The sequence below is a fragment of the Musca domestica genome, unplaced genomic scaffold (assembly GCF_030504385.1).
Source record: "Musca domestica strain aabys unplaced genomic scaffold, Musca_domestica.polishedcontigs.V.1.1 36, whole genome shotgun sequence".
In the NCBI taxonomy this organism is placed as follows: domain Eukaryota; kingdom Metazoa; phylum Arthropoda; class Insecta; order Diptera; family Muscidae; genus Musca; species Musca domestica.
The window spans coordinates 141,172-166,020 of NW_026712318.1; the positions used below are offsets into that span (position 1 = coordinate 141,172).

At 37.6% G+C, this 24,849-nt stretch overlaps 1 protein-coding gene across 3 annotated transcripts in view; it reads right to left on the minus strand.

Annotated features, from left to right (window-relative positions):
* Positions 1-24,849, minus strand: part of LOC101894804 (putative uncharacterized protein DDB_G0285119) — a 35,045-nt gene that overhangs the window by 2,121 nt on the left and 8,075 nt on the right. For 2 of the 3 annotated variants that reach the window (XM_011292827.3, XM_011292828.3), the window contains exons 2-5: positions 4,284-5,022; positions 1,807-2,344; positions 1,557-1,689; positions 1,390-1,491 (exon numbers count right to left, since the gene is read on the minus strand). In XM_011292827.3, coding sequence (XP_011291129.1) covers positions 1,390-1,491; positions 1,557-1,689; positions 1,807-2,344; positions 4,284-4,719 — 1,209 coding nt within the window. In that variant the 5' untranslated portion in view covers positions 4,720-5,022. The remainder of the gene's footprint in view (positions 1-1,389; positions 1,492-1,556; positions 1,690-1,806; positions 2,345-4,283; positions 5,023-24,849) is intronic. The other variant, XM_020035601.2, reaches the window with a different exon arrangement.

The following is a 24,849-nucleotide window of genomic DNA, read 5'->3' on the forward strand; positions in this document are numbered from 1 at the left end:
TCGCTTGGCCACAAGAACTCAAGCGCCACAACAGCCGATGGTCGCTCTCCGCTCGTATTAATCGACCGTGGCTTCATAATAAATGCCATATATTATCGCGAAAATATTCTGGAGGGTGTATTAAAGCCTTGGGCACTCAAACATTTTGGCCGCAGACCTTGGACATTTCAACAGGACTTCCCACCCAAAAGTGGTTACAAAATGAGGTTCCTCGCTTCATTTCCAGTGCACCGCCAAAATCTCCGGATACCAATCCGTTGGACTATTGTGTCGGGAGTATTTTAGAAAGCAAGGTTGGCACTAAAAAATACCAAAGTGTCGATCACCTCAAGAAATCGCTTCGCCGGGATTGGGCCAAAATACAGCAGAGTAACATTCGTGCCAAAGTAAACTAAACTTATTCTAAAATTTGATATTATTTCCGACATTTTTGCTTTAATTGAATAAAATTTAAATAAAAATTGTAAAAATTATGGCGTTTGACTTTGTTGCAGTTTTTTATCTAACCCTGTATATCAAGAAAACATTTGTATGAATAGGGGTTCCAGCCCTAGAAAACCTGTCGGAGGTTTTCTAGTCATAGAAGACCTTTCGGAGTTCTTTTGTCATAGAAGACCAGTCAGAGTTCTTTTAGTCATAGAAAAACTGTAGAAGATCTTCTGGTCATAGAAGACCCCTCGGAGTTCTTCTAGTCATAGAAGAGCTACAGGGGGTCTTCCAGCCCTTGAAGACCCGTCGGAGGTCTTCTAGTCATAGAAGAGCTGTCGAAGGTATTCCAGTCATATAAGAGTTGTCGAAGGTCTTCTAATTATAGAAGAGCTATCGAAGGTCTTCTAACCCCAGAAGACCTGTCGGAAGTCTTCTAGCCATAGAAGATCTGTTGGAGTTCATCTCACAAGAGAAGGCACATCAGACTATTCTACCTGAAGAAACTTTTTCAAGGCCCTCAAGATTAGGTTTAATCTTAAATAAAAAAACGCTACAATTATCTCTTCCTCTCAACTCACCCTCCTTTTCAACAATGAACCACTCGTTTCATTGGCCGTTTGAAGGCCATAACTCGTGCCAAAGGTGATCAATTCGAAGAAATGTAAACTTATTCTAAAATTTGATGCTTTTTCCGAAATTTTTGCTTTAATTCAATAAAATTAAAAAAATGTAAAAATTATGGCATTTGACTTTGTCGCAGTTTTTTTATCTCACCCTGTATATCAGGAAAATATTTGTATGAATTTTGCTAAAAAAAATTGCAAAGTATTTTCTAATTTTTTGATACATTTTTTCTCGACTTTTTCACTATAAACTCCAAAACCATTTTAAAACGCCATTACAAGAGGCTATCTTTTGTTAAATCCCTCAGTGCAGTATTTTCATAGTTCCTCTAATTACCTTTTGTGCGGTACGAGCCATTAATTCCTGCTTCAATTGAGCAACACTTTGGCGATCCAAACGGAAACCAGCCGATGATCGCTGTTGGACAGCCTGGGAGTTCTGAAATACAATTTAAAAATGTCTTACTACTCCTTCCATAGACCCTCAAAAACCATTTCACTTACCTTGCGCTGGACATTCTCCTTGTTGTTGGCCGTCTTTTTGTCCTTCTTTGTCTTCTTGACATCGTCGAGATCAAATTCAATGTAACTTTCAGCCGTATCCTGAACAGATCTAATACTATGGTACACCGACATGCTAAAATGTTAGAGAAATCACATTCGTTACTAACACTAATACAAATACGATAAATATTATTGTTGTTTCTATTGCTATTCAATAACATCTTCTTCTACACCATGTCATTTCACCCACCTTGGATGCTCAATCAATAGGTTCTCATAGGGTGAAGCTTCCATATTGATGGGTCCAATGGAGGTGAAGCATGGTGGTGGTGTTACGAACCATGATTCGTCCATATTCTTGCCAATTCCAATTCCATTCACCGGCATGGCCACCTTGCCGCCCTTATCGGCAACGGCCACGGGGGCACTGCTCGGGACCACATACAGTGAACGGCTAATGCCACCGGCTACATCAGATGTTATCCCGGTGTTTTTGCCATTGCGGCTTTCGTTTACTGTGCGGGAGGGGCTTAATGTTGAGACGCTTAGACCGCTGTTGCGGGGACTGTTGTTGTTGTTAGTGCGGGATTTTTGCAAGTGGTTGCGTTGTTTCTGTGGCCTTGGTCCACTGTAGAGGGAATGCGAGTTGATATGTTGTTGGCGACGCTGCTGCGCCAATGGGCTGGGTGCTATGGTAGGCTGTTTGACCGATTTGACGACCACGAGGGTTGGTTCGCTTGTTGCTTTCTCGCTGCCGTTGCGAGATTGAGAGACGTCTTCGTCGTCGTCTGAAAAGAGGAAGAGATGCAATATTAGATACATTTCATAGTGGAAGAAAAAAGAAGAAGAAATGGAAGAAAAATAATAAAAAGAGACCTCAAGAGGAACTTTGTCCTAGAAGACCTGTCGGTGGACTTCCATTCATAAAAGACTTGCGGGTGGTCTTCTGGCCATAGAAGACTTGTCGGACGTTATCTATCTCTGCAAGACCTAATGGATGTCTTCTAGCTGTCGAAGATTCCTAGTCACGAAGACCTGTCGGAGATCAGACCTGTCGCAGGTCTTCTAGTCATAGATTACCTTCCAAAGGCCTTCTAGCCCGTCCATAGAAATTCTGACGGAGGATTTCCAGCCGTAGCAGACTTGTAGGATGTATTCTATCCAAAAAGACCTGTTGGAGGGTTTCTTGCCATAGAAGACTTGTCGGAGGTCTTCCTTTCAAAGAACACTTGCCAGAGTCTACTAGCCCTTAAAGACTTGTCGGAGTTCTTCTAGTCGTAGAAGATCTGTCGGAGTTCTTCTTGTCATAGAACGCCTGTAGAAGATCTTCTACTCATAGAAGAGCTGTCGAATGTCTTCTAGTCATAGAAGAGCTGTCGAAGGTCTTCTTGTCATAGAAGAGCTATCGAAGATCGTCTAGTCATAGAAGAGCTATCGAAGGTCGTCTAGTCATAGAAGAGCTGTCGAAGGTCGTCTAGTCATAGAAGAGCTGTCGAATGTCTTCTAGTCATAGAAGAGCTGTCGAAGGTCTTCTAGTCATAGTAGAGCTGTCGAAGGTCTTCTAGTCATAGAAGACCTCTCGGAGGTCTTCTAGCCATAGAAGAGCTATCGAAGGTCTTTTAGTCATAGCAGAGCTGTCGAAGGTCTTCTAGTCATAGAAGACCTGTCGGAGTTCCTCAAGTCATAGAAGAGCTGTCGAAGGTCTTGTAGTCATGGAAGAGCTGTCGAAGGTCTTGTAGTCATAGAAGACCTCTCGGAGGACTTCTAAGTCATAGAAGATCTCTCGGAGGTCTTCTAGTCATAGAAGAGCTTTCGATAGTCTTCTAGTCATAGAAGAGCTGTCGAGGGTCTTCTAGTCATAGAAGAGCTGTCGAAGGTCTTCTAACCCTAGAAGAGCTGTCGTAGGTCTTCTAGTCATAGAAGGGCTGTCGTAGGTCTTCTAGTCATAGAAGAGCTATCGAAGGTCTTTTAGTCATAGAAGAGCTGTCGAAGGTCTTCTAGTCATAGAAGAGCTGTCGAAGGTCTTCTTGTCATAGAAGAGCTATCGAAGATCGTCTAGTCATAGAAGAGCTATCCAAGGTCTTCTAGTCGTAGAAGAGCTGTCGAAGGTCTTCTAGTCATAGAAGAGCTGTCGAAGGTCTTCTAGTCATAGAAGAGCTATCGAAGGTCTTCTAGTCATAGAAGAGCTGTCGAAGGTCTTCTAGTCATAGAAGAGCTGTCGAAGGTCTTCTAGTCATAGAAGAGCTGTCGAAGGTCTTCTAGTCATAGAAGAGCTATCGAAGGTCTTCTAGTCATAGAAGAGCTGTCGAAGGTCTTCTAGTCATAGAAGAGCTGTCGAAGGTCTTCTAGTCATAGAAGAGCTGTCGAAGGTCTTCTAGTCGTAGAAGAGCTGTCGAAGGTCTTCTAGTCGTAGAAGAGCTGTCGAAGGTCTTCTAGTCATAGAAGAGCTGTCGAAAGTCTTCTAGTCATAGAAGAGCTCTCGAAGGTCTTCTAACCCTAGAAGACCTGTCGGAAATCTTTTATCCTTAGAAAACCTCGTGGAGGTCTTACATCCATAAAATATCTGTCGCAGGTCTTCAATCCATAGAAGATCTGTTGTAGTTCCTCTCAGAAGTGAAGGCATATCGGAACTCTTCTACCTAAAGAAACCTTTTCAAGGTCCTTGAGGTCTTAAACCTAATCTTGAATAAATAAAAACGCTTCAATTATCTCTTCCTCTCAACTTACCCTCCTTTTCAACAATGAACCACTCGTCTTCGTCGAAATCTTCGTCACAACTATCGCTACGCGACGATGATGATTTTGTCAATGACTTTGTACTGTCCGTCGACTTTGTGCTATTACTCCTGACGGCTCCGCCTCCTCCACCTTTGCGTTTGTTCTGTTGACGGGTGTTGTTGCGCTTGTTCTTGCCACGACGTATGGCACGTGAATTAGTGCTGGTGCTGGTGGCAGTTATGCCACTGCTGCTAATTGCTGCTGCCCCTGTTACCGATGGCGTCAGCGACGTCACTTCTATGAGATTATCAACATCGACTTTGGTAGTTGGATTGTCAACGTTCTCCTTGATGTCACTTTCGTTCGATTTCGCGTCACTCGGATTCGGATTAGTTGCAGTAGTAGTATTCGAACCAAATAGATACGATGCAATACTACTCAACATTATACGAGCGGAGCGGGAGTGCTGAGAGCTTTAAAAGCCTAATGTAGCTTTAAATGGTGGTGGTGGTGTTGTTTGGCTTTTTCTTACAACAGGGCGGCTTGTTATCACTTTGTTTTTTTTTCTGCTGCGATTTCCTTAAAGCTTTAGGATTTTTCTTTTATCTAAATTTTAAATATTGCTTTTATGGAGAGCTGAGATCAGATGCAGGTCCTTTAGAACAGGGATTGCTTTGTTTAGCCTTTATTCTATACAATATTTATAAGGTCAGTCTTTTGAACTTTTGTTTTCTTGGTAGCTCATCAACTGGAAAGAGAGGAGAAATGTAGGAAAAAATAAATAAAAAAAAATTCCGAATAATTTGTATTTAACATTTTAAATAAATTGTGTAATTCGCACCCAAAGCATCAGTACAAATATTGCATCAGCAAAAAAGTCTGTGCCATAAATAATAATTCGCTTTTTTTTTGGTTTGACGATTCTGCCTCAAAAAAAATCGAAATGAAAAGTGTGACTGACTGACATCGTATTTTGCATTTATAAGGTTCTGTCGTTCGTTCAGCCACAAATGTATGCATGATATAATGAATATATATATACGTACATATGCTTGTACATACTCCCTTAAAAATTCATAATATAAACCGTCACGTGTGTGCGCCTTTTTATTTTCAGATATTTGTTTTCTGTGGAACTTTTTTGGGGTCTCTGACGCATTTATTTGCATATTTGTTTCGTAATTTTTGTTGTTGTAGTTTTTTTTGTATTTTTCTACTTTTTGGCGAATGGGGTAACACAGGCTGTCGTCAATCTGTCTAGCTTGAATGTATTTGAATTTTTTCTTTGCAATGCACTGTGTTTAAAGGGGAGTGAAAATAATTTCTCATAATTTATGCAATTGAAGGCGGTGAAAAACTGTTTGGAAATCAAGGAGGATTTCGACATATTTTTTATTTTTAGCTGAGTACTGACTATCCTTTACAATAGAAGAGACGATAAACAGTCTTTAAGCCACGAAAATATCCTAGAGAAAAATTATATTGTGAGGCACTTAATAGTCATTTAGTACTTTCAACTGAGAATTATTTCTCAAAAATGCGCAAAAGCAAAAAAAAAAGTAAAAGGCTGTAAGTTCGTCCGGGCCGAACTTTGAATGCCCTCCACCATTTGGAACAAATTTAACAATTTTCAAAAAAATAAAATCCGTTAAAAATTCTCTTAAAATCTTAAAAATATCGAACCGTATATTAGGGTCTATACGACGACCTGGATCTGCATAGGCAACTTTTGTCACAAGCTATTACAATATTCAAATGCGGAACTTGAAAAAATAATCTGTTTATAATATATCTAAAATCATCAAAATACCGAATATCGGGGGTTCCGTTATATGGGGGCTATACGAAGACGTAGACCTGCACAGATAATTTTCTGTCATAGGCTGTAGTATCCATTACAAACTTCAAATGCGAAATTTGAAACAATTCCGGTAAATAATGTCGCTAAAATCATTAAAATACCGCATATCGCGAGGTACCGTTATATGGGGACTATACGAAGACGTGGACCTGCACAGAAAATTTTCTGTCTTAGGCTGTAGTATCCATAACGAACTTCAAATACCAAATTTAAAATAGTTCCGGTTAATAATATTCGCTAAAATCATCAAAATGCTGAATTTCGGGAGGGGGGGGGTGGTACGTTATATGGGGGCTATACGAAGACGTGGACCTGCACAGACAATTTTCTGTCGTAGGCTATAGTATTTATTACGAACTTCAAATACCAAATTTGAAACAATTCTGGTAAATAATGTCGCTAAAATCATTAAAATACCGCATATCGCGAGGTACCGTTATATGGGGGCTATACGAAGACGTGGACCTACATGACCCATATTCAATACCAAAAGTCCTGCAGACATAATACACCTTTGAGTATATTTTTATCAACTTACTTCATTTGGTTCGGAAGCTAGAGTGATTTCCAAAGACGAACAAAAGGATAGACGGCCGGACATTGTTAAATCGACATAGAATTTTATGCTGATCAACAATATATATACTTTGCGCTGATCAAGAATATATATACTTTTGTATTTCGAGGTGTTACAAACGGAATGACAACATAATATACCCTCCATACTATGGTGGAGGGTATATAAAATAGCAGTAAAAAAGAAGCTAAATTCGGCCTGGGCGAACTTTTTATACACTCCACCTTCAGTAGGAATTTGAAACAATTCGGATGAATAGTGTCGCTAATATCATTAAAATTCCGATATATGGAGGTGTCGTTATATGTGGGCTATATGAAGTCGTGGGACTGCATAAACCATTTCCCGTCATAGGTTGTAGTACCCATTACGAATTTCAAATACAAAATTTGAAACAATTCCGGTGAATAATGTCACAGAAATCATGGAAATACCAAATATTTGGGGTACCGTTATATTGGTACCTTATTAAACGTGAAAAACCTATATTGAAAATTCTCTTCTAGGGGCTAAAATACTCAGAGGGAACTCCTTTTGTGGATTTTCAAACAAAATTTTTGAAAAATGTGGCTAAAATCATAAAAATACCGAATATCGGGTGGTACCATTTTATAGGAGTTATACGATATCGTGGACCTATACAGGGTGAGATAAAAAACTGCAACAAAGTCAAACGCCATAATTTTTACATTCTTTTCAAATTTTAATGAATGAAAGCAAAAAATGTCGGAAATAGCATCAAATTTTAGAATAGGTTTAGATTTGTTCGAATTGATCACCTTTGGCCTCCAAACGGCAAATGAAACCGTCACACGCCGCCCTAATATTGCTCTACGGTATTTTGGCCCATTCTCGGCAAAGCGCTTGCTTGAGGTGTCCGATACTTTGGTATTTTTTAGTGCCAACCTTGCTTTGAAAAATACTCCAGACACAGTAGCCCAATGGATTAGTATCCGGAGATTTTGGTAGCCATTGTGCACAGGAAATGAAGCGAGAAACCTCATTTTGTAACCATTCTTGGGTGGCGCGTGCTGAGTGGGATGGTGCTGAGTCCAGTTGGAATATCCAAAGTCTGCGGCTAAAATGTTTGCGTGCCCAAGGCTTTAATACACCCTGCAGAATATTTTCGCGATAATATTCGGCATTAATTCTGATGCCACGTTCGATTAATACGAGCGGAGAGCGAACATCGGCTGTTATGGCGGTCCACACCATCACCATGGCCGGCGCTTGAGTTCTGGTGGCCAACCAAAGGTGCACATTTTCAGCTGACCTCTTTACAAACTGCTGGACAACGAATGTTTTCCCTTTGTGAAGGAGTTACCTGATGGAGTGGGTCGATATTGTTCATTTTCGCACCTGAGACACTGACAAAAATATTGGGATTTGCAAAGTTTGCAAAAAATCGAATGATCCTTTCTCAAAAATATTTTCGGTGAATATGTTATATTTTTGTCTTCGAACTCGATCTGAGATATAATAGATAATATCACGATGTACCAAATTTGGACCAAATCGGATACTCCATTCGAGAGTTATCATGGGCACCAGCCAAACAGACGGACGGCGGATCTCCTAGATCGACTCCAAATGTCCTGAAACGGATGTGGCGCAAAGAGACTTAGGGTCTAAAACCTTTATTTCGATAAGGTACATTTTGGCCATATCATATAATATCTACCCTCTGTAGCCATATGACTGAGGGTATAAAAATATGGGTTGGCATTTGGGGGTGTCTTGCAAATATTCCCACAAAACATAAAACACTTTGTGTTACATATAAAATTTGTAAAATTTTAACCTATTTTGTAAATGTCCATATCAATTTTTATTCTGGGATGGGCAAAGTACCCTACAGAAATTGGCGAAGAATGAATCATGCTTGCACATGGCGCCCAATATAAAACGACGAAAAAAACTGTTAAATCTATTCCAACAGAAAGGTGTACTACCTTTCATTTTAATATCTCACAAAAATTCAACTTTCCATTTGCCTGCTCTTTGCGCTTCTAAGATATGTAGATTTGAAAAACAAATTACATCTATTCTGTGCTTGATGATCTCAGAGCATATATGTATGAATGTTCCTATTTTTTTGGTTATAAAAATAGCAAAATAATTTCACCTTCATTTAACCACAAAACAAAGAAACTACTAAGAGCAAATGTGTGGCAGCAAAAAAAAAATAATGAAGTGAAAATTTTCATTTGAAATTAATGACCACAAGGCAGTGCAGATCGTAACACATAAGTGGGGTGAGAAATTATATTATTATTATGAAAAACAAAAAACAAAGAGAAAAGGAAAATCCTAATTACAAATGGTACATTTATACGAGGAAGGATTTAAAAGTTGGGAAATAAATATACAAATGAATTTTTCTATGAAAAATCACACAAATGGAGTTGAGTTAGAGATTGAATAACTTTCATATATTCTCCATAGAGTTTTTGTGTAAACTTAAAATATGGCCAATTGGTTCTACAATGATTTATATGTAAATTAGGACTTTGCCCCAAAAAAAACAGAGAGTAAAAATTAAAACTGCAACTTTGAATTCCATTTCTTACTTTGAAAGACTTAAAAGTCCCCATTAATTTTGATTTAAAGTAATGGCGCCCAACATATCCATAAACGCATCGGACAAAATTGCAGTAAATCCATCTTTACATTGGATAAAATTTATACAAGAGTTTGAGTCCACATAGCAATTTTTCACCAATAACATTTTTCGAAGCTGAAACTGTAGAATTTTGCATCTGGAACAGCTTTGGAGCGCAAGGGGTTCCAAACTGGTAAGTTTTGGTAATTGGTAAGAGCTAGAGATCTGAATTTTTATATGTGGAAAATTCTATTTTTATTACAAGGGTACGAAAAGTACAAACATGTACTAATTACTAATATTTGAGCAACGGTTGTTCCTTGTGTGAGGTAAACACTTGCAGGCTACAAAAAAAATTGTCCTCTTCTGAAATTCGTACTTAAAAGTAAAGGGATGCTATATACTATGGTGAGAACTCGGAGAGGGCTAGATCCCTGATTTTTATATATATATGATGGTGTGGGCTGCCATAACAGCCAATGGTCGCCCTCCGCTCGTATTAATCGACCGTGGCATCAGAATAAGTGCCGAGTATTATCGCGAAAATATTCTAAAGGTTGTATTAAAGCCTTGCGGCCGCAAACATTTTGGCCGCAGACATTGGACATTCCAACAGGACTCAGCACCATCGCACTCACCACGCACCACCCAAGAATGGTTCAAAAAAGAGGTTCCTCGCTTCATTTCCAGCGCACAATGGCCACCAAAATCTCCGGATACCAATCCGTTGGACTATTATGTCTGGAGTATTTTGAAAAGCAAGGTTGGCACTAAAAAATACCAAAGTGTCGATCACCTCAAGCAAGCGCTTCGCCGGAAATGGGCTAAAATACCGCAGAGCAACATTCCAGCAGGGTGTGACGTTTCATTGGCCGTTTAAAGGCCGTAATTCGTGCCAAAGGTGACTAATTCGAAGAAATCTAAACTTATTCTAAAATTTGATGCTATTTCCGACATCTTTTTTGCTTTCATTCAATAAAATTTAAAAAAAAAAAAAATAAAAATTATGGCTTTTTACTTTTTTGCAGTTTTTTATCTCACCCTCCCCTCCACCTCCCTTTATTCCGTATTTTGATGATATTAGCAACATTATTAATCGGAATTGTTTCAAATTTCATATTTGAAGTTCGGAATCGGTACTACAGCCCGTTATAAAATTACTTATGCGTGACGTGGTCCTGCCTTCGTATAGCCCTCATATAACGAATTTCATTTGAGCGGTATTTGTCGATGGATTTTTTGGGAATCTTTCAAGTTTTTTTTCAAATGGTGAAGGGTATTAAAGTGTCTCGGTCTGGCCGAACTTATCTGTTTTTTTACTTGTGTGAACGGATGAAACTAAAATATTAACAAATAAAAAGGCTGTAAATTCGTCCGGGCCGAACTTTGAATACCCTCTACCATTTGCAACGAATTTGGCAATTTTCAAAAACAATAAAATCCGTTAAATATTCTGTTAAAATCTTAAAAGTACCGAATGTAGCTGTTACATTAGTGTCTATACGCCGACATGGACCTGTATAGGTAACTTTTCTCATAAGCCATTACAATATTCAAATGCGAAAGGTGAATAATGTAGCTAAAATCATCAAAATACCGAATATAGGGAGATACCATTTATGGAGGACCTGCACAGAAAATTTTCTATCATAGGCTGTATTATACATTAGGAACTTCAAATACCAAAATAGCAAATTCCGTTGAATAATGTCGCTAAAATCATCAAAATATCGAATATCGGGAGGTACCGTTATATGGCGGTCTATACAAAGACAAATTTCGGACATAGGCTGTAGAATCCATTACGAACTTTAAATACCAAATTTGAAACATTTTCGGTGAATAATGTAGCAAACATCATCAAAATACCGAATATAGGTACCATTATATGAGGGGGCTATACGAAGACGTGGACCTGTACACACAATCTTCCGTCTTAGACTGTAGTATCAATTACGAACTTCAAATACCAACTTTGAAAGATTTCTGGTGAATAATGTGGCTAAAATTATCAAAGTACCGAGTATCGGGTGGAACTGTTATATGGGGGCTACACCCAAACGTGGATCTACATGAACCATTTTCAATACCAAAAGTCCTGCAAACGTAATACAGATTTGAGTAAAATTTGATCAACCTACTTTATTTCGTTCGGAAGCAAGAGTTATTTCCACAGACGGGCGGACATCGCTAAATCGATAGAATTCTATGCTGATCAAGAATATATATACTTTGTAGGGTCTAAAATGTATATTTCGAGGTGTTACAAACGGAATGGTGGAGGGTATAAAAATCACCTTACAATACTACAAAATTTCCCGATATAAACCTGAAAAAAGTCTTCTAGTCTCATTTTGCTCCAAAAAATACCTTACCCCGATCTCATTTAAACAAAAAAAAACGTAATTTGTTTATTTTAAACTTTCGCCACTTCGTCTGTTTTGCCACAATTTTCCACAAACTTACGACTGTCTATTTGTTTACAATATGGGTCATTGCAGTTTAAAAAAACATTTGCCACAAAGCCCATAAACAAAGCGCGATAATACCGAGATTTTGTAAATGGAAAACAAAATTCGAAAACTGCAAAGAAACGCAATGCAAAGACAATTGGCGCTTCGCATAGAAATGCCACACAATGGAGGAAAAGTGCATTTGGTGCAATGGCAGTGCAATCACATCCCAAGAATTGGAGTCAAAAACGTGATTGAACAAAGGCAATTATGCGAAGAAAACAAAAAAAAAAAAAAAAACAGCAAAACACAAGAAAATGAAGAAGCAAATGAAAATAAGGCGAAGGAAACAAAAACTGAAAACTATTTCCATCATGGCTCTGTGGCGGGCAGGCTAGCAGGCAGCCAAGATGCTGGAAGAAACAATTGATAATAAAGACAACAATGGAAACAATGGCCACATTGCCTGCTCTTTTAAGCGGTAGCATGGCAACACTAACGATGCTCATTGGCCAAAAAAAAAAAAACATATGTTAATGGCAAAGTTGAACGATAGTTTTGGCGGGAAACTCGCATCTAGCTACCAGCTAGCTGCAAGGCATTTGAGATTTTCCACAGAGCAGACATCATTATCAACGTCGAAACGAACGACCGAACAAACGATGTGTGTCAATTGCCTGGCATGCTTTGGCAATAATCATAAATTTGCGATCAATGCACTCAGATAGCTCTGGGTATGAGAATATGCCATAGCCGAACCCATATTCATGCTACAAACATAAAAACGAATCACAACAACATGACATTTTACTGAAAATCCATTGAAGATCGTTCTCTGCAAGATGAGCCTCTTTGTTTTCTTTTATTGGCTACTGTTTTTGTTTCAAACATTTTTTATTTTCCCAATTCAAAACATAAATTTAGAATAATCTCTTTGGCAGTATATGAGTTAAATCAATGCCACAGTGTTTTCTCCCCATTGAACTTTCCCCCTACCCTGCCCAGGTGCATCAATGACAGCCAAACGATGGTCATCAATTCTAGTTGAACTTTGTTAATTTGCCATAAATCGTTTCATGTTCTTTGAGTAGCTGTTGTTTTTGTTGTTGTTTTTTGTGAAAAACAAAATATCCCCACTATTGTTTCAAACGCAAACCAATTGACATGATGGTCACACGTGATCCCCGAGTGATCAGTGAGTGAGCAGAGCTGTAAAACTAACAAAAAACAACAAAGAAATCGCACATGAAAGTGCTGGCCGTTAGGCTATTTACCCCGATACAGACGTATCTAGAACGCGAATAACAAATTCATGTCAAATTGAATTGTCAGATGGGTGGGAGAGGGAGATGAATGAATAGAAAATGACACAAACAATTGTGGAAAATAAAGGAGGACACTATGATGAGGTGAATAAACTATTTTGAACTTGAATTTTTTCATTTTTATGCAAATATTTAAAATTCGCATAACATGTACTGAGTTTCCCAATGGGTAAACCTCATCCTGAGATGAGCTACAACCCCTTCCTAAGGAAAGACACAACTTGTTTATAAGTGGAGTCCTGACTCCCTCATTAGAGAAGCTATAACTCCTAGTTGAGGAGAGTTCCAATTATTCCATACGAAAAGTTTAGACCTCATATCTACGAAGAGCTAAGTCCCAAAATCTCTTATATAAAAAGAACTGAGAGGTCGCTATACGAAAAGCCAAACAAAAAATGGAAAGCCAAACTTAACTGAACTGAAGGACTCAATATTAGACTCTCAAACATATTAAAAACTACGAACTGAAAGCTCTCTTTATGTCTTTCCCATGTCTCTTGAATAGAGACATAACTCCTCCCTCATAAAAAGAGCAACAGCATGAACAGGGCAAAGGCCTGTGAGAACTGTGAGCTCTTCTATGAGAAAAGCTGGAAACTTTGGAACTCTTCTATGCGAATAACGGAGAGAACAGCTGGTCTAGAACAGAGAAACAACTCTAGCAACAGCTCTTCTTTGAGAATAGCAACAGCTCCTCAATGAGAAGAGCTACTGCTCTTCATTGAAAACAGCAAGAGCCTTTCTATGAAAAGAGCAAGAGCTTTTCCATGAAAAAAAAAACAAGAGCTCATCAGTGAGAAGAGCAACAGCTCTGTGAGAAGAGCAAGAGCTCTTCTATAGGAAGGGCAAGAGCTCTTCTTCAATGAGAAGAGCAAGAGCTCCTCTTCTATGAGAAGAGCAAGAGCTCTTCTACGAGAAGAGCAGTAGCAGCTCTTCTATGAGAAGAGCAGTAACAGCTCTTCTGTGAGAAGAGCGGTAACAGGTCTTCGATGAGAAGAGCATTAACAGCTCTTCTGTGAGAAGAGCGGTAACAGGTCTTCGATGAGAAGAGCAGTAACAGCTCTTCTATGAGAAGAGCGGTAACAGCTCTTCTATGAGAAGAGTAGTAATAGCTCTTCTATGAGAAGAGTAGTAATAGCTCTTTTATGAGAAGAGTAGTAATAGCTCTTCTATGAAAAGAGTAGTAATAGCTCTTCTGCGAGCAGGAACAGCTTTTCTGCGAGAACAGCAGTAACAGCTCTTCTATGAGAAGAGCAGTAACAGCTCTTCTATGAGAAGAGCAGTAACAGCTCTTCTATGAGAAGAGCAGTATCAGCTCTTCTTCTGTGAGAAGAGCAGTAACAGCTCTTCTATGAGAAGAGCAGTATCAGCTCTTCTTCTGTGAGAAGAGCAGTAACAGCTCTTCTATGAGAAGAGCAGTATCAGCTCTTTTGTGAGAAGAGCAGTAGCTGCTCTTCTTCTGTGAGAAGAGCAGTAGCTGCTCTTCTTCTGTGAGAAGAGCAGTAGCTGCTCTTCTGTGAGAAGAACAGTAACAGCTCTTCTCTGATAGGAGAAGTAACAGTTCTTCTATGAGAAGAGCAGTAACGGCTCTTCTATGAGAAGAGCAGTAACGGCTCTTCTATGAGAAGAGCAGTAACGGCTCTTCTATGAGAAGAGCAGTAACGGCTCTTCTATGAGAAGAGCAGTAACGGCTCTTCTATGAGAAGAGCAGTAACGGCTCTTCTATGAGAAGAGCAGTAACGGCTCTTATATAAGAAGAGCAGTAACGGCAGATCTTCTATGAGAAGAGCAGTAACGGCAGCTCTTCTATGAGAAGAACAGTAACGGCAGCTCTTCTATGAGAAGAGCAGTAACGGCAGCTTTTCTATGACATGAGCAGTAACGGCAGCTCTTCTATGAGAAGACCAGTAACGGCTCTTCTATGAGAAGACCAGTAACGGCTCTTCTATGAGAAGAGCAGTAGCAGCTCTTCCCTGAGAAGAGAAGTAGCAGTTCTTTTTCTCTTCTATGAAAAAAAAAACTGAGGAGTAGCAGATACTGTCCTTCCAAGAGAAGAGCAATAGCAGCTGTTCTATGAGAAGAGAGGTAACATCTCTTTCCTGAGCTCTTCTTTTTTTCTATGAAAAAAACTGAGGAGGAGCAGCAAGACCTCTTCTTCTATGAGAAGTGCAATAACCCTTCTTCTATGAAAAGAGTGGAAGCTTTTCTTTGGAAAGAGCAGTAGCTCAAAAAAGAATGGACCATTGGACTCGTAATCGTGTTGTTTTTTTCTTCAACGTGAAATTTTAGGACGTATTTAATTTAAAAAAAGAGAAACACTGCTTCGATTTCTTTTGTTTTATTTTTAAATTTGAAAGGCTTGTTGTACGGTGTAATCTGTACTTTGTTTTATAGCTTTTCATGAGCGTATCAGCCTTTGGAATGTTAGTTTCATTATTTTTGCATTAACGGTTCAAATTATTAGCCTGTGCTACCGGATATTAAATGATTTAATGATGTCATGTATTTCTAATAAATTTTACGTCCGTTAGGTATGTAGAAATAAATGTAAAAATAAACGAATGTAAGATGGTCGAATATTAATTTATATAATAAATTAACGTTTTTCAGAAAAAAATTATATTGACGTAGAATACTTATTATCGCCATTTACAAAAATTTAGGGAAATTATTAAAATTCTCCACGAATTAGAATATATATATTTTTCAAAAATATCTCTATACAATTCGTTTTAAATCAATTATCAATTTTCCACTCGCATATAATTTAATATTCACACCTTGCACTTATTTGTGTTGGATATTCAAAAATGAAATCCTCATAACAAAATCCTCAATATTATATGGTCTAAATCGCATTAGCTTCAATGACGCTTGTGTGTTTTGAATTTCAATTATTATTTTTAATTAATTGCCCAACAAGCTGATCACCTTTAATTATTGTTCAATTGTTTGGCCATATACAACTCAAACGGGTTGGATTTTTGCAATTCTTTAATTGAGTTTTGTTTTGCAATAAAATTGAAAACAAAAATAAGAACAAACACATTGGATGACTAAACAAAAATTTTAATCAGAACTGAGATTTAAAAAAAAATTTTTGCAAAAAAAAAATAAATAAACAATTGTTAAAACAAAAAATTTCCATTTGTGTTACCCCACATATCAAATAAATGTTATTAAATGTGGCTAAATTAGTGTTAGCTGAATTCGTATGATATATGATATATTTGTGAGTATGTGTGTGTGTGAGTAAATTGGCACCCAATTGTATTTTTTTTGTATATTCTTTCTGAGTCATGAATTAATTTTGTTTGGGGCCAACAAACATTACATTTTGCAAAACGAATTAGAATCATGAATTACACAACTTACTTGAATGTCACGATAATAATCTTTTGCTGGCTCAGCCAAATTAACTTACCTAAAAAAGAGAGAAGAGAAAACCAAAAATTAGAAATGGGTTATTATCTAAAAAAATTACTTCTAAAATTACACTAGTTTTTATACCCTCCACCGTAGCATAGAGGGTATATTAAGTTTATCATTCTGTTTGTAACACTTCGAAATATAAATTTTAAACCCCACAAAGTATATATATATATATTCTTGATCAGCATAAAATGCTATGTCGATATAGCGATATCCGTCAAGCTGTCGGTCTATCCATCTATCAGTCTGTGGAAGTCAATCTTACTTCCGAAAAAAATGAAGAAGGTTGATAAAATTTTACTTAAGTATATATTATGTCCGCAGGACTTTTGGTATTGAAAATGGGCCATGTAGGTTCACGTTTTGATGGAGCCCCCATATAACGGTACCTCCCGATATTCGGCATTTTGATGATTTTAGCGACATTATTCACCGGAATTGTTTCAAATTTGGTATTCGATGTTCGTAATGGATACTACAGCCTATGACAGAAAATTGTCTGTGCAAGTTCACGTCTTCTTGTAACCCCCATATAACGGTACCTACCAATATTCGGCATTTTGATGATCTTTGCGTCATTATTCACCGGAATTTTTTCAAATTTCGTATTTAAAGTTCGGAATGAATGCCACAGCCTGTGACAGAAAATTGTCTGTGCAGGTTCCATCTTCGTACAGCCCCCATATAACATTAACCCCCGATTTTCGGTATTTTGATAATTTTAGGGACATTATTTACCAGAACTATTTCAAATTCAGTATTTGAAGTTCGCAATGAATACTACAGCCTACGACAGAAAATTGTGTGTGCAGGTCCACGTCTTCGTACAGCCCCCATATAACGGTACCCCCTGATATTCGGTATTTTAATGATTTTAGCGACATTATTCACCGGAATTGATTCAAGTTTCGCTTTTGAAGTTCGTAATGGATACTACAGCCTATGTCAGAAAATTGTCTGTGCTGGTCCACGTCTTCGAAGAGCCACCATATAGCGGTACCTCCCGATATTCGGTATTTTGAAGATTTTAGCGACAATATTCATTCAAATCAAATTTCAAATTTGGTATTTGAAGTTCGTAATGGATACTTCAGCCTATGACAGAAAATAGTCTGTGCTGGTCCACGTCTTCGACTAGCCACCATATAGCGGTACCTCCCGTTATTCGGTATTTTGATGATTTTAGCGGCAATATTCACCGGAGTTGTTTCAAATTTGGTATTTGAAGTTCGTAATGGATACTACAGCCTATCACAGAAAATTGTCTGTGCAGGTCCGCATCTGCGTATAGCCTCCATATAACGGTACCTCCCGATATTCGGTATTTTGATGATTTTAGCGACATTATTTACCGGAAAATTAATATTTTAAGTTCGTAATAAATACTACGGCTTAAGACAGTAAATGGGTCATGTAGGTCCACGTCTTCGTATAGCCCCCATATAATTGTACCTCCCTGTTTTCGGTATTTTGGTGATTTTAGCGATTTTTTGTACCGGAATTGTTTTAAATTTGGTATTTGAAGTTCGTAATGGATACTACAGCCTATGACAGAAAATTGTCTGTTCAGGCCCACGTCTTCGTATAGCCCCCATATAACGGTAACTCCCGATATTCGGTATTTTGAAGATTTTACGATATTATAAACAGATTTTTTTAAGTTAATCATTTGAGTACTTTAATGGCTTTTGACAAAAGTTTGCTATGCAGGTCCACGTCGTCGTATAGACCCTAATATAACAGCTACATTCGGTATTTTTAAGGTTTTAGCAGATTTTTTAACGGATTTTATTTTTTTGAAAATTGTCAAATTCGTTCCAAATGGTTGAGGGTATTCAAAGTTCGTCCCGGCCGAACTTACAGCTTTTTTACTTGTTTTTTAATTATCATTGTTTTTTTTTCATACAGCCACCATAGAATGCCAGACATTCTGGCGAGACATCTACTTGTAGTTATTTGTGTATTTTATTTCCATCATAAAAAAATATCTCACATTATGAAATTGCCATTTTTTCATCAAATCAGCGGTCATATTACGTGCACTTAATAATAGTATAGACTTTGCTGTTGTTGTTTTATTGTTGAAATGTTATTGCTTTATAAATAAATACACACAGTAAGTTGATAAGAACAAACAAAGGTTTTATTACTAAAGCAATGATGTACGAATGACAATTAAATTTAGCTTTGTTAAGAGGTTATCGGGTGTTCAATGTCTAGATATGTTTGAAGAAATATCAAATATTGTGAAGATTGCAAAAAAACCGAAACGAAATGGGGAAATAGATTTGGGGGCAGTGGGTCAATGGCAATTCCACAAAAATACAGTTTTTCAAGAAGAAATATCAAATCTGAAGGGAGATGTTTAACAAATATCGTTTTGGTAATATTGGTTTTTTGTTTCGTGTTTTGTTTCACTGTTAAACATATTCAGTTTGGTATACTACAATGGGCGACAAAATTCAATTTGTTCAACAATAACGGAGAAAGTCCAGCAGACATTCAAAGCTAAAGCAGTTAGCAGTCGCAGTTTTACCGACAGATGTATAACCTCAGCCGATGTTTGTTTTTAAAAATATATTTTCACTACTGTTATGATTATTCAAATTGTTGACCCTCTATGGAGTAGGTTCCCAAGGAATGGGTCAATATTGTCAATTTCGTATCGGACTTAAACTAATATGACATAAATATTGCGACATTCCAGATTCGGACTATACAGGGTGAGATGAAAAAACTGCAACCAACTTCAGACTGCTGTCATTTCTAAGCCACTCGTCCGACAACTGTTAAAATTATTCCAGTGACAGCTCATTATATTATTTACAAGCGTACAAAAGCATTTTGGTGAGAATTTTCCAGAAAAAAAAGTAATTCGTAATGGAATTCAAGCGTGATAGTGGGATTTACTTATATTTGGCTGAAAAACAACAAGTGGCTATAGTCAGAGCACTCCAGCATTTAAATGTGAATAAATCTTTTGTGCCTCATACCATCGATCGTTACCGTGATACTGGTAGCGTAGCCCGACGTCAAGGAAGTGGACGGAAGAAAACAGCAACATCAGCAGCAGAAATGGTTCGAAAAGTAAAGAAGCGACTTGATCGAAACCCGCGTCGCAGTATTCTATCGGCAAATATTGAAAAATGCTCTCGGGGTAAAGCCATTGAAATTCCAAAAAGTGCAAGAATTTACACCTCATCAGAAAGAAAATAGACTCAAAAGAGCAAAAGAGTTATTTCGCTTGGCCGAAAGTGGTAAACTGCCGAATTTGGTTTTCTCCGCTCCGATGAGAAAACATTCGCGGTCCAGCAATTTGTAAACAAACAAAATGATCGTGTTTACTTGGCAAAGAGGTCAGATGTGCAACTTCCGTTGGACACCAGAACTCAAGCGCCGGCCATGGTGATGGTGTGGGTCGCCATAATAGCCGATGGTCTTTCTCCGCTCATATTAATCGACCTTGGCATCAGAATAAATGCCGAATATTATCGCGAAAATATTCTGGAGGGTGTATTAAAGCCTTGGGCACGCAAACATTTTGGCCGCAGACCTTGGACATTCCAACAGGACTCAGCACTATCGTACTCAGCACACGCCACCCAAGAATGTTTAAAATGAGGTTCCTCGCTTCATTTCCAGCACACAATGGCCACCAAAATCTCCGGTACCAATCCATTGGACTATTGTGTCTGGAGTATTATGGCAAAGCAAGCAAGGTTATCACTAAAAAATACCAAAGTGTCGATCACCTCAAGCAAGTGCTTCGCCGGAAATGGGCCAAAATACCGAAGAGCAATATTCGGGCAGCGTGTGACTGTTTCATTGGCCGTTTGAAGGCCATAATTCGTGCCAAAGGTGACCTATTCGAACAAATCTAAACTTATTCTAAAATTTGATGCTATTTTCGACATTTTAATATCCTCCACCTTAGGGTAAAGGAAACATTAGAAGAAATGTGGCAAAAACCATTAAAATGCCGAATATCGGGAGGTACCGTTATATGGGGGCTATACCAAATCCTGAACCTGCACCTGCAATGTTTTGCCAAAGGAGCTAGAACCCATTATGACCTACAAATACCAATTTTCAGACAAATCTATGAAAAAAATCATCAAATTACCGAATATCAGGAGGTACCCTTATATGGGGCTATACCAAAACGTGGACCTATAATTACAATGACTCTCCACACGAACTGGGACCCATTATTATCTACAACTACCAATTTTCAGACAAATCCGTGAAAAAATGTGGCAAAAATAATCAAAATACCGAATTTTGGAGGGTACCTTTATATGGGGGCTATACCAAAACGTGGACCTATACATGCAATGTTTTGCCACCCGCACAGGGACTCGTTATGACCTACAAATACCAATTTTCAGACAAATCCGTAAAAAAATTTGGAAAAAATAATCAAAATACGGGGCTATACCAAAACGTGGACCGATATGTCTCATTTTCAATACCAACCATCCTAGACACAATAAAAATGGCTTTGCTAAATTTTGGCGCTCTACGTCAAATAATGTGGGCTATATTGTGATTTCAACAGACAGACAGACGGACATCGTTAGAATTTTATGCTGATTATGAATATATATACTTTATGGGGTCTACGACGAATATTTAAGGATGTTACAAACGGAATGGCAAAGTTAATATACCCTCCTTTCCAAGGTGGAGGGTATAAAAATGTAAAAATTATGGCGTTTTACTTGGCCTTAACCCTAAAATGTGGGTACATCACACAGTGTGTTGAAGAGTATACAAATTTGTCTTAAATATGAATCATAATTTTGAACTCCACTGTGATTATTAACACAGGTGTGTCGGAAGGTATATCTACCCAAAAAAAGTGCAACCAATTTGTCCTATTCCTTTGTTTGTTTGTTTGCTTAAATGACATTTTGCCTTTTGGCTGATTTTGTGGTCGGTTAAGTTTGTTTTCTTTTTCTTGTTTTTTTTTTTGCATTTGCTTGTTACTGTTGCCATTAAAATTCTGTTGTTCTTGTTGCTGTTTTTTGTTGGCATTTTAAAGACAACGACGACAGCCAGTCAGAATTCATTAAAATTATGTAATATCATAAAGAGCAACAAAAAACAACAACAACAGAGGCGATGACCAGAATGATAAATTAATACCATAAAAACAGGGATTTTTTTTTTGTTAAGAAAAAAACAAAATAAAGAGAAAAGTGTGCTGTCAATTTATCCGAGCAATGCAAGTGTTAATTTGTGTGTTAATACATGTGCATGTGTCTGTAGGTCTCGGACCATATTCTAATGCTTACGTCAATATTAACCTTGAAAATAGAGACCATTCACAATAGATGTATGCAGCAGCAGCAATAAAACATTTAAACCAAAATAAGAAGAATCTCTTTCTCTTTGCAGACCAGGCCGGCCTGCCAGCCAGCCATCCATCCTTACCTTCCTTGTTGGCTGCATGGATGGATGGTTGGTTGGATGAATGCTCTAATGCATATACCCATCACACACACACACAAGGTGGGTGTGTTTGTGTGTGCCCGCTCATGGGAATATTTCATTATTTTCATGAACAAAATAACCTTAAATATATTTCAGAAATTTGTTATAATAAACAATTATGCAGGAACACCACCAAACACCTCTGGCAACAGTTAGGAAGGTGTTCATTTCTCCCATATTTTCACCTCACTTACCCCAATGTTATACTCGACTATGGGTAGTATGTAGGTTTGTTGGTATGTTTACCTTAGAATTCTTGTGTAACTAAAAATAATTTGTTGTCATTGGCAACAAATAATAAACAGCCATGTTTTTTTTCTGGTCTGCTTTCCCTGTTGTCGATGTCAGTAAATCATTGGACCATGAATTTCCTGCGACCACAACAGGTTTGTGGCTACTTGCGGGCTGGCTGAATAATATGTAAAGGTTAACACATACATGTACATACATATCTGTTTAGAAGGGTTGTTGGTGTTCACATATAGCCCACTATATAATTTGTTATTTAACTTCAACACCTGTTTGAACTGTTGCCATAAAGGTTACGTCCTTAATATTTAAATAAAATTAATTTTCAAACAAATTAGGTAAACATACTAGCCAGCCCTCGGGTTCCAATATTGAATTTTGATTTAGAAAATTAAAAATAATAAAAAAAACTTAATTAATTTTGTTTTTCAAGCCCCCAAATAGAGCTAAATATTTTATTACTTTTATGTATTCAAAGAATTACAAATTGAGTAGAGTTTTAATGGATCACAATGAGAAAACCACAATTTTATGCATATCCGTTGAAAAATTCAATTGAATATTTGTAATTTTTTTAATCGTTACAAATTCCCAAATTCCAATTTAAAACCTATTCAGTTGGGAAATATGGCCAAGAATTTAAAAATGCCCATGAATGGAAAGTTCCTTTTAATGGGTGGTATTCCAAAACCTGGGAAAAATTGTAAAATCTTTGCCCGACAGAAGTTTATGACTAAAATGCCGCGAATTGGGTTGGAGAATTCAGAAGGCACCGACGCATAGTGGGGTGAGATCTCAAAAAAAAGGAGATTAATTCAGGGAAGCATTTTATCGATTTGAAATTTTACTCAGACATTTATATTACCCCTCGTATGATTGGGGTTAAAAATGGGACGTGTCGGTATGGCCCCCATATAGCGTTGCTTCATTTTCTTTTATACCCTCCACCATTCTATGGTGGCTATATTAATTTTATCAATCCGTTTGTAACTCCTCGAAATATTTATAATAGACTCCACGAAGTATATATATTCTAGATCAGCGTAAAATTCTAAGACGATCTAGCGATGTCCGTCTGTCTTTCGAACGAATTGAGATAGAAGGCTAAAATTTTGCATACATAAACTATTCACCAGTAGGAAGGTTGAGTTCGTAAATAGGCCATGTCGGTCCACGTTCCCGTATAACCCCCATATAACGGTGCCTCACGATATTCGATATTTTCATGATTTTAGGGAATTATTTCATAGCGGAATTATTTCAAAGTTCGCATTTGAAATTCGTAATGGGTACTAGAGCCTATAACAAAAATTTTTGTATGCAGGTTCACGTCTTCCTATAACCCCCATATAACGCTACCTCCCGATATTCGGTATTTTCATGACTTTAGCAACATTATTTACTGGAATTGTTTTAAATTTGGTATTTGAAGTTCGTAATGGGTACTATAGCCTATGACAAAAAAAATCGTAAGCAGGTCCACGTCTTCGTGTAGTCTCCATATAACAGTTTTCATTTAAGGGTTTCCGGACCTTTTTTTTTTGAAAATTTTCAAGTTCTTTCCAAATGGTGGAGGGTATTACTGTACCTTCTAATTTTCGGCATTTTTAAGAATTCCACCGCAATTTTAAACCAAATCATGAGAATCTCTCTCTCTCTCTCCTAAATTTTGTGAAGATAAATCCACTAAGGCCTATATATATGGCCCCAATACATATTTACTTCCTAATATAAGGTATTCTGAGGGTTTGTAGGAAGAGAGTTTTTTTAAAGACGTATAATTTTTTATTTTTATATACCCTCAGCCAAAACATGCCTCATCAAAATAACGGTTTTAGACCATATGTCTCTTTGTACCAAATCAGTTTGAGGACATTTTGAGCCGATCTAGCGATGTCCGTCCGTCCTCCTGACTGTATGTCTGGCTGGCTGGTGCGCACGATAGCACCCGAAGGGAATATTCGATTTGGTTCAAACTTGGTACATAGTAATATTATTATCAAACTTGGCTCGAGTTCGGAGATGGGCAATATCAGCCTATCTTTTCTGGTAACTACCCCACAAAGGTCGAAATTTTCAAAAAAAAAAAAAATTACTGCACAGAAAGAAAAAGGATAATCCGATTTTGCTCCAACTTTGCGAATCGTAATATTTGCATCAGTGCTACGTCGGGTCCACTCTATCAACTACCTCCCTCACAAAAGGTCAAAATTTTGAATAATTATAACTCATATCAAATTTGATATAAGTGTCCGATTGTCTTCAAATTACACACATCACAATCTCTTTAGTAACCCAAGGTTTGGTGTGAACATGGAATATATCGGTACCTTCTGGTACCTCTCCCACAAAGGGTCAACATTTTGAATAACCATGAAGCTCATACAACACGAAATTAACATTCGATTCCATTCAGACTTGGCACATCCCAATATTTCCATCAACACAAGATCTGTTTAAAATATTGTAGGGATAGGACCATTCCTTCTGGTATCTCCCCCACAAAGGGGGGTTCTCTTCAAATTAAATACATCGCAATATTTTTATTAACCCAATGTCTTTTGTGAATGTGGAATATAT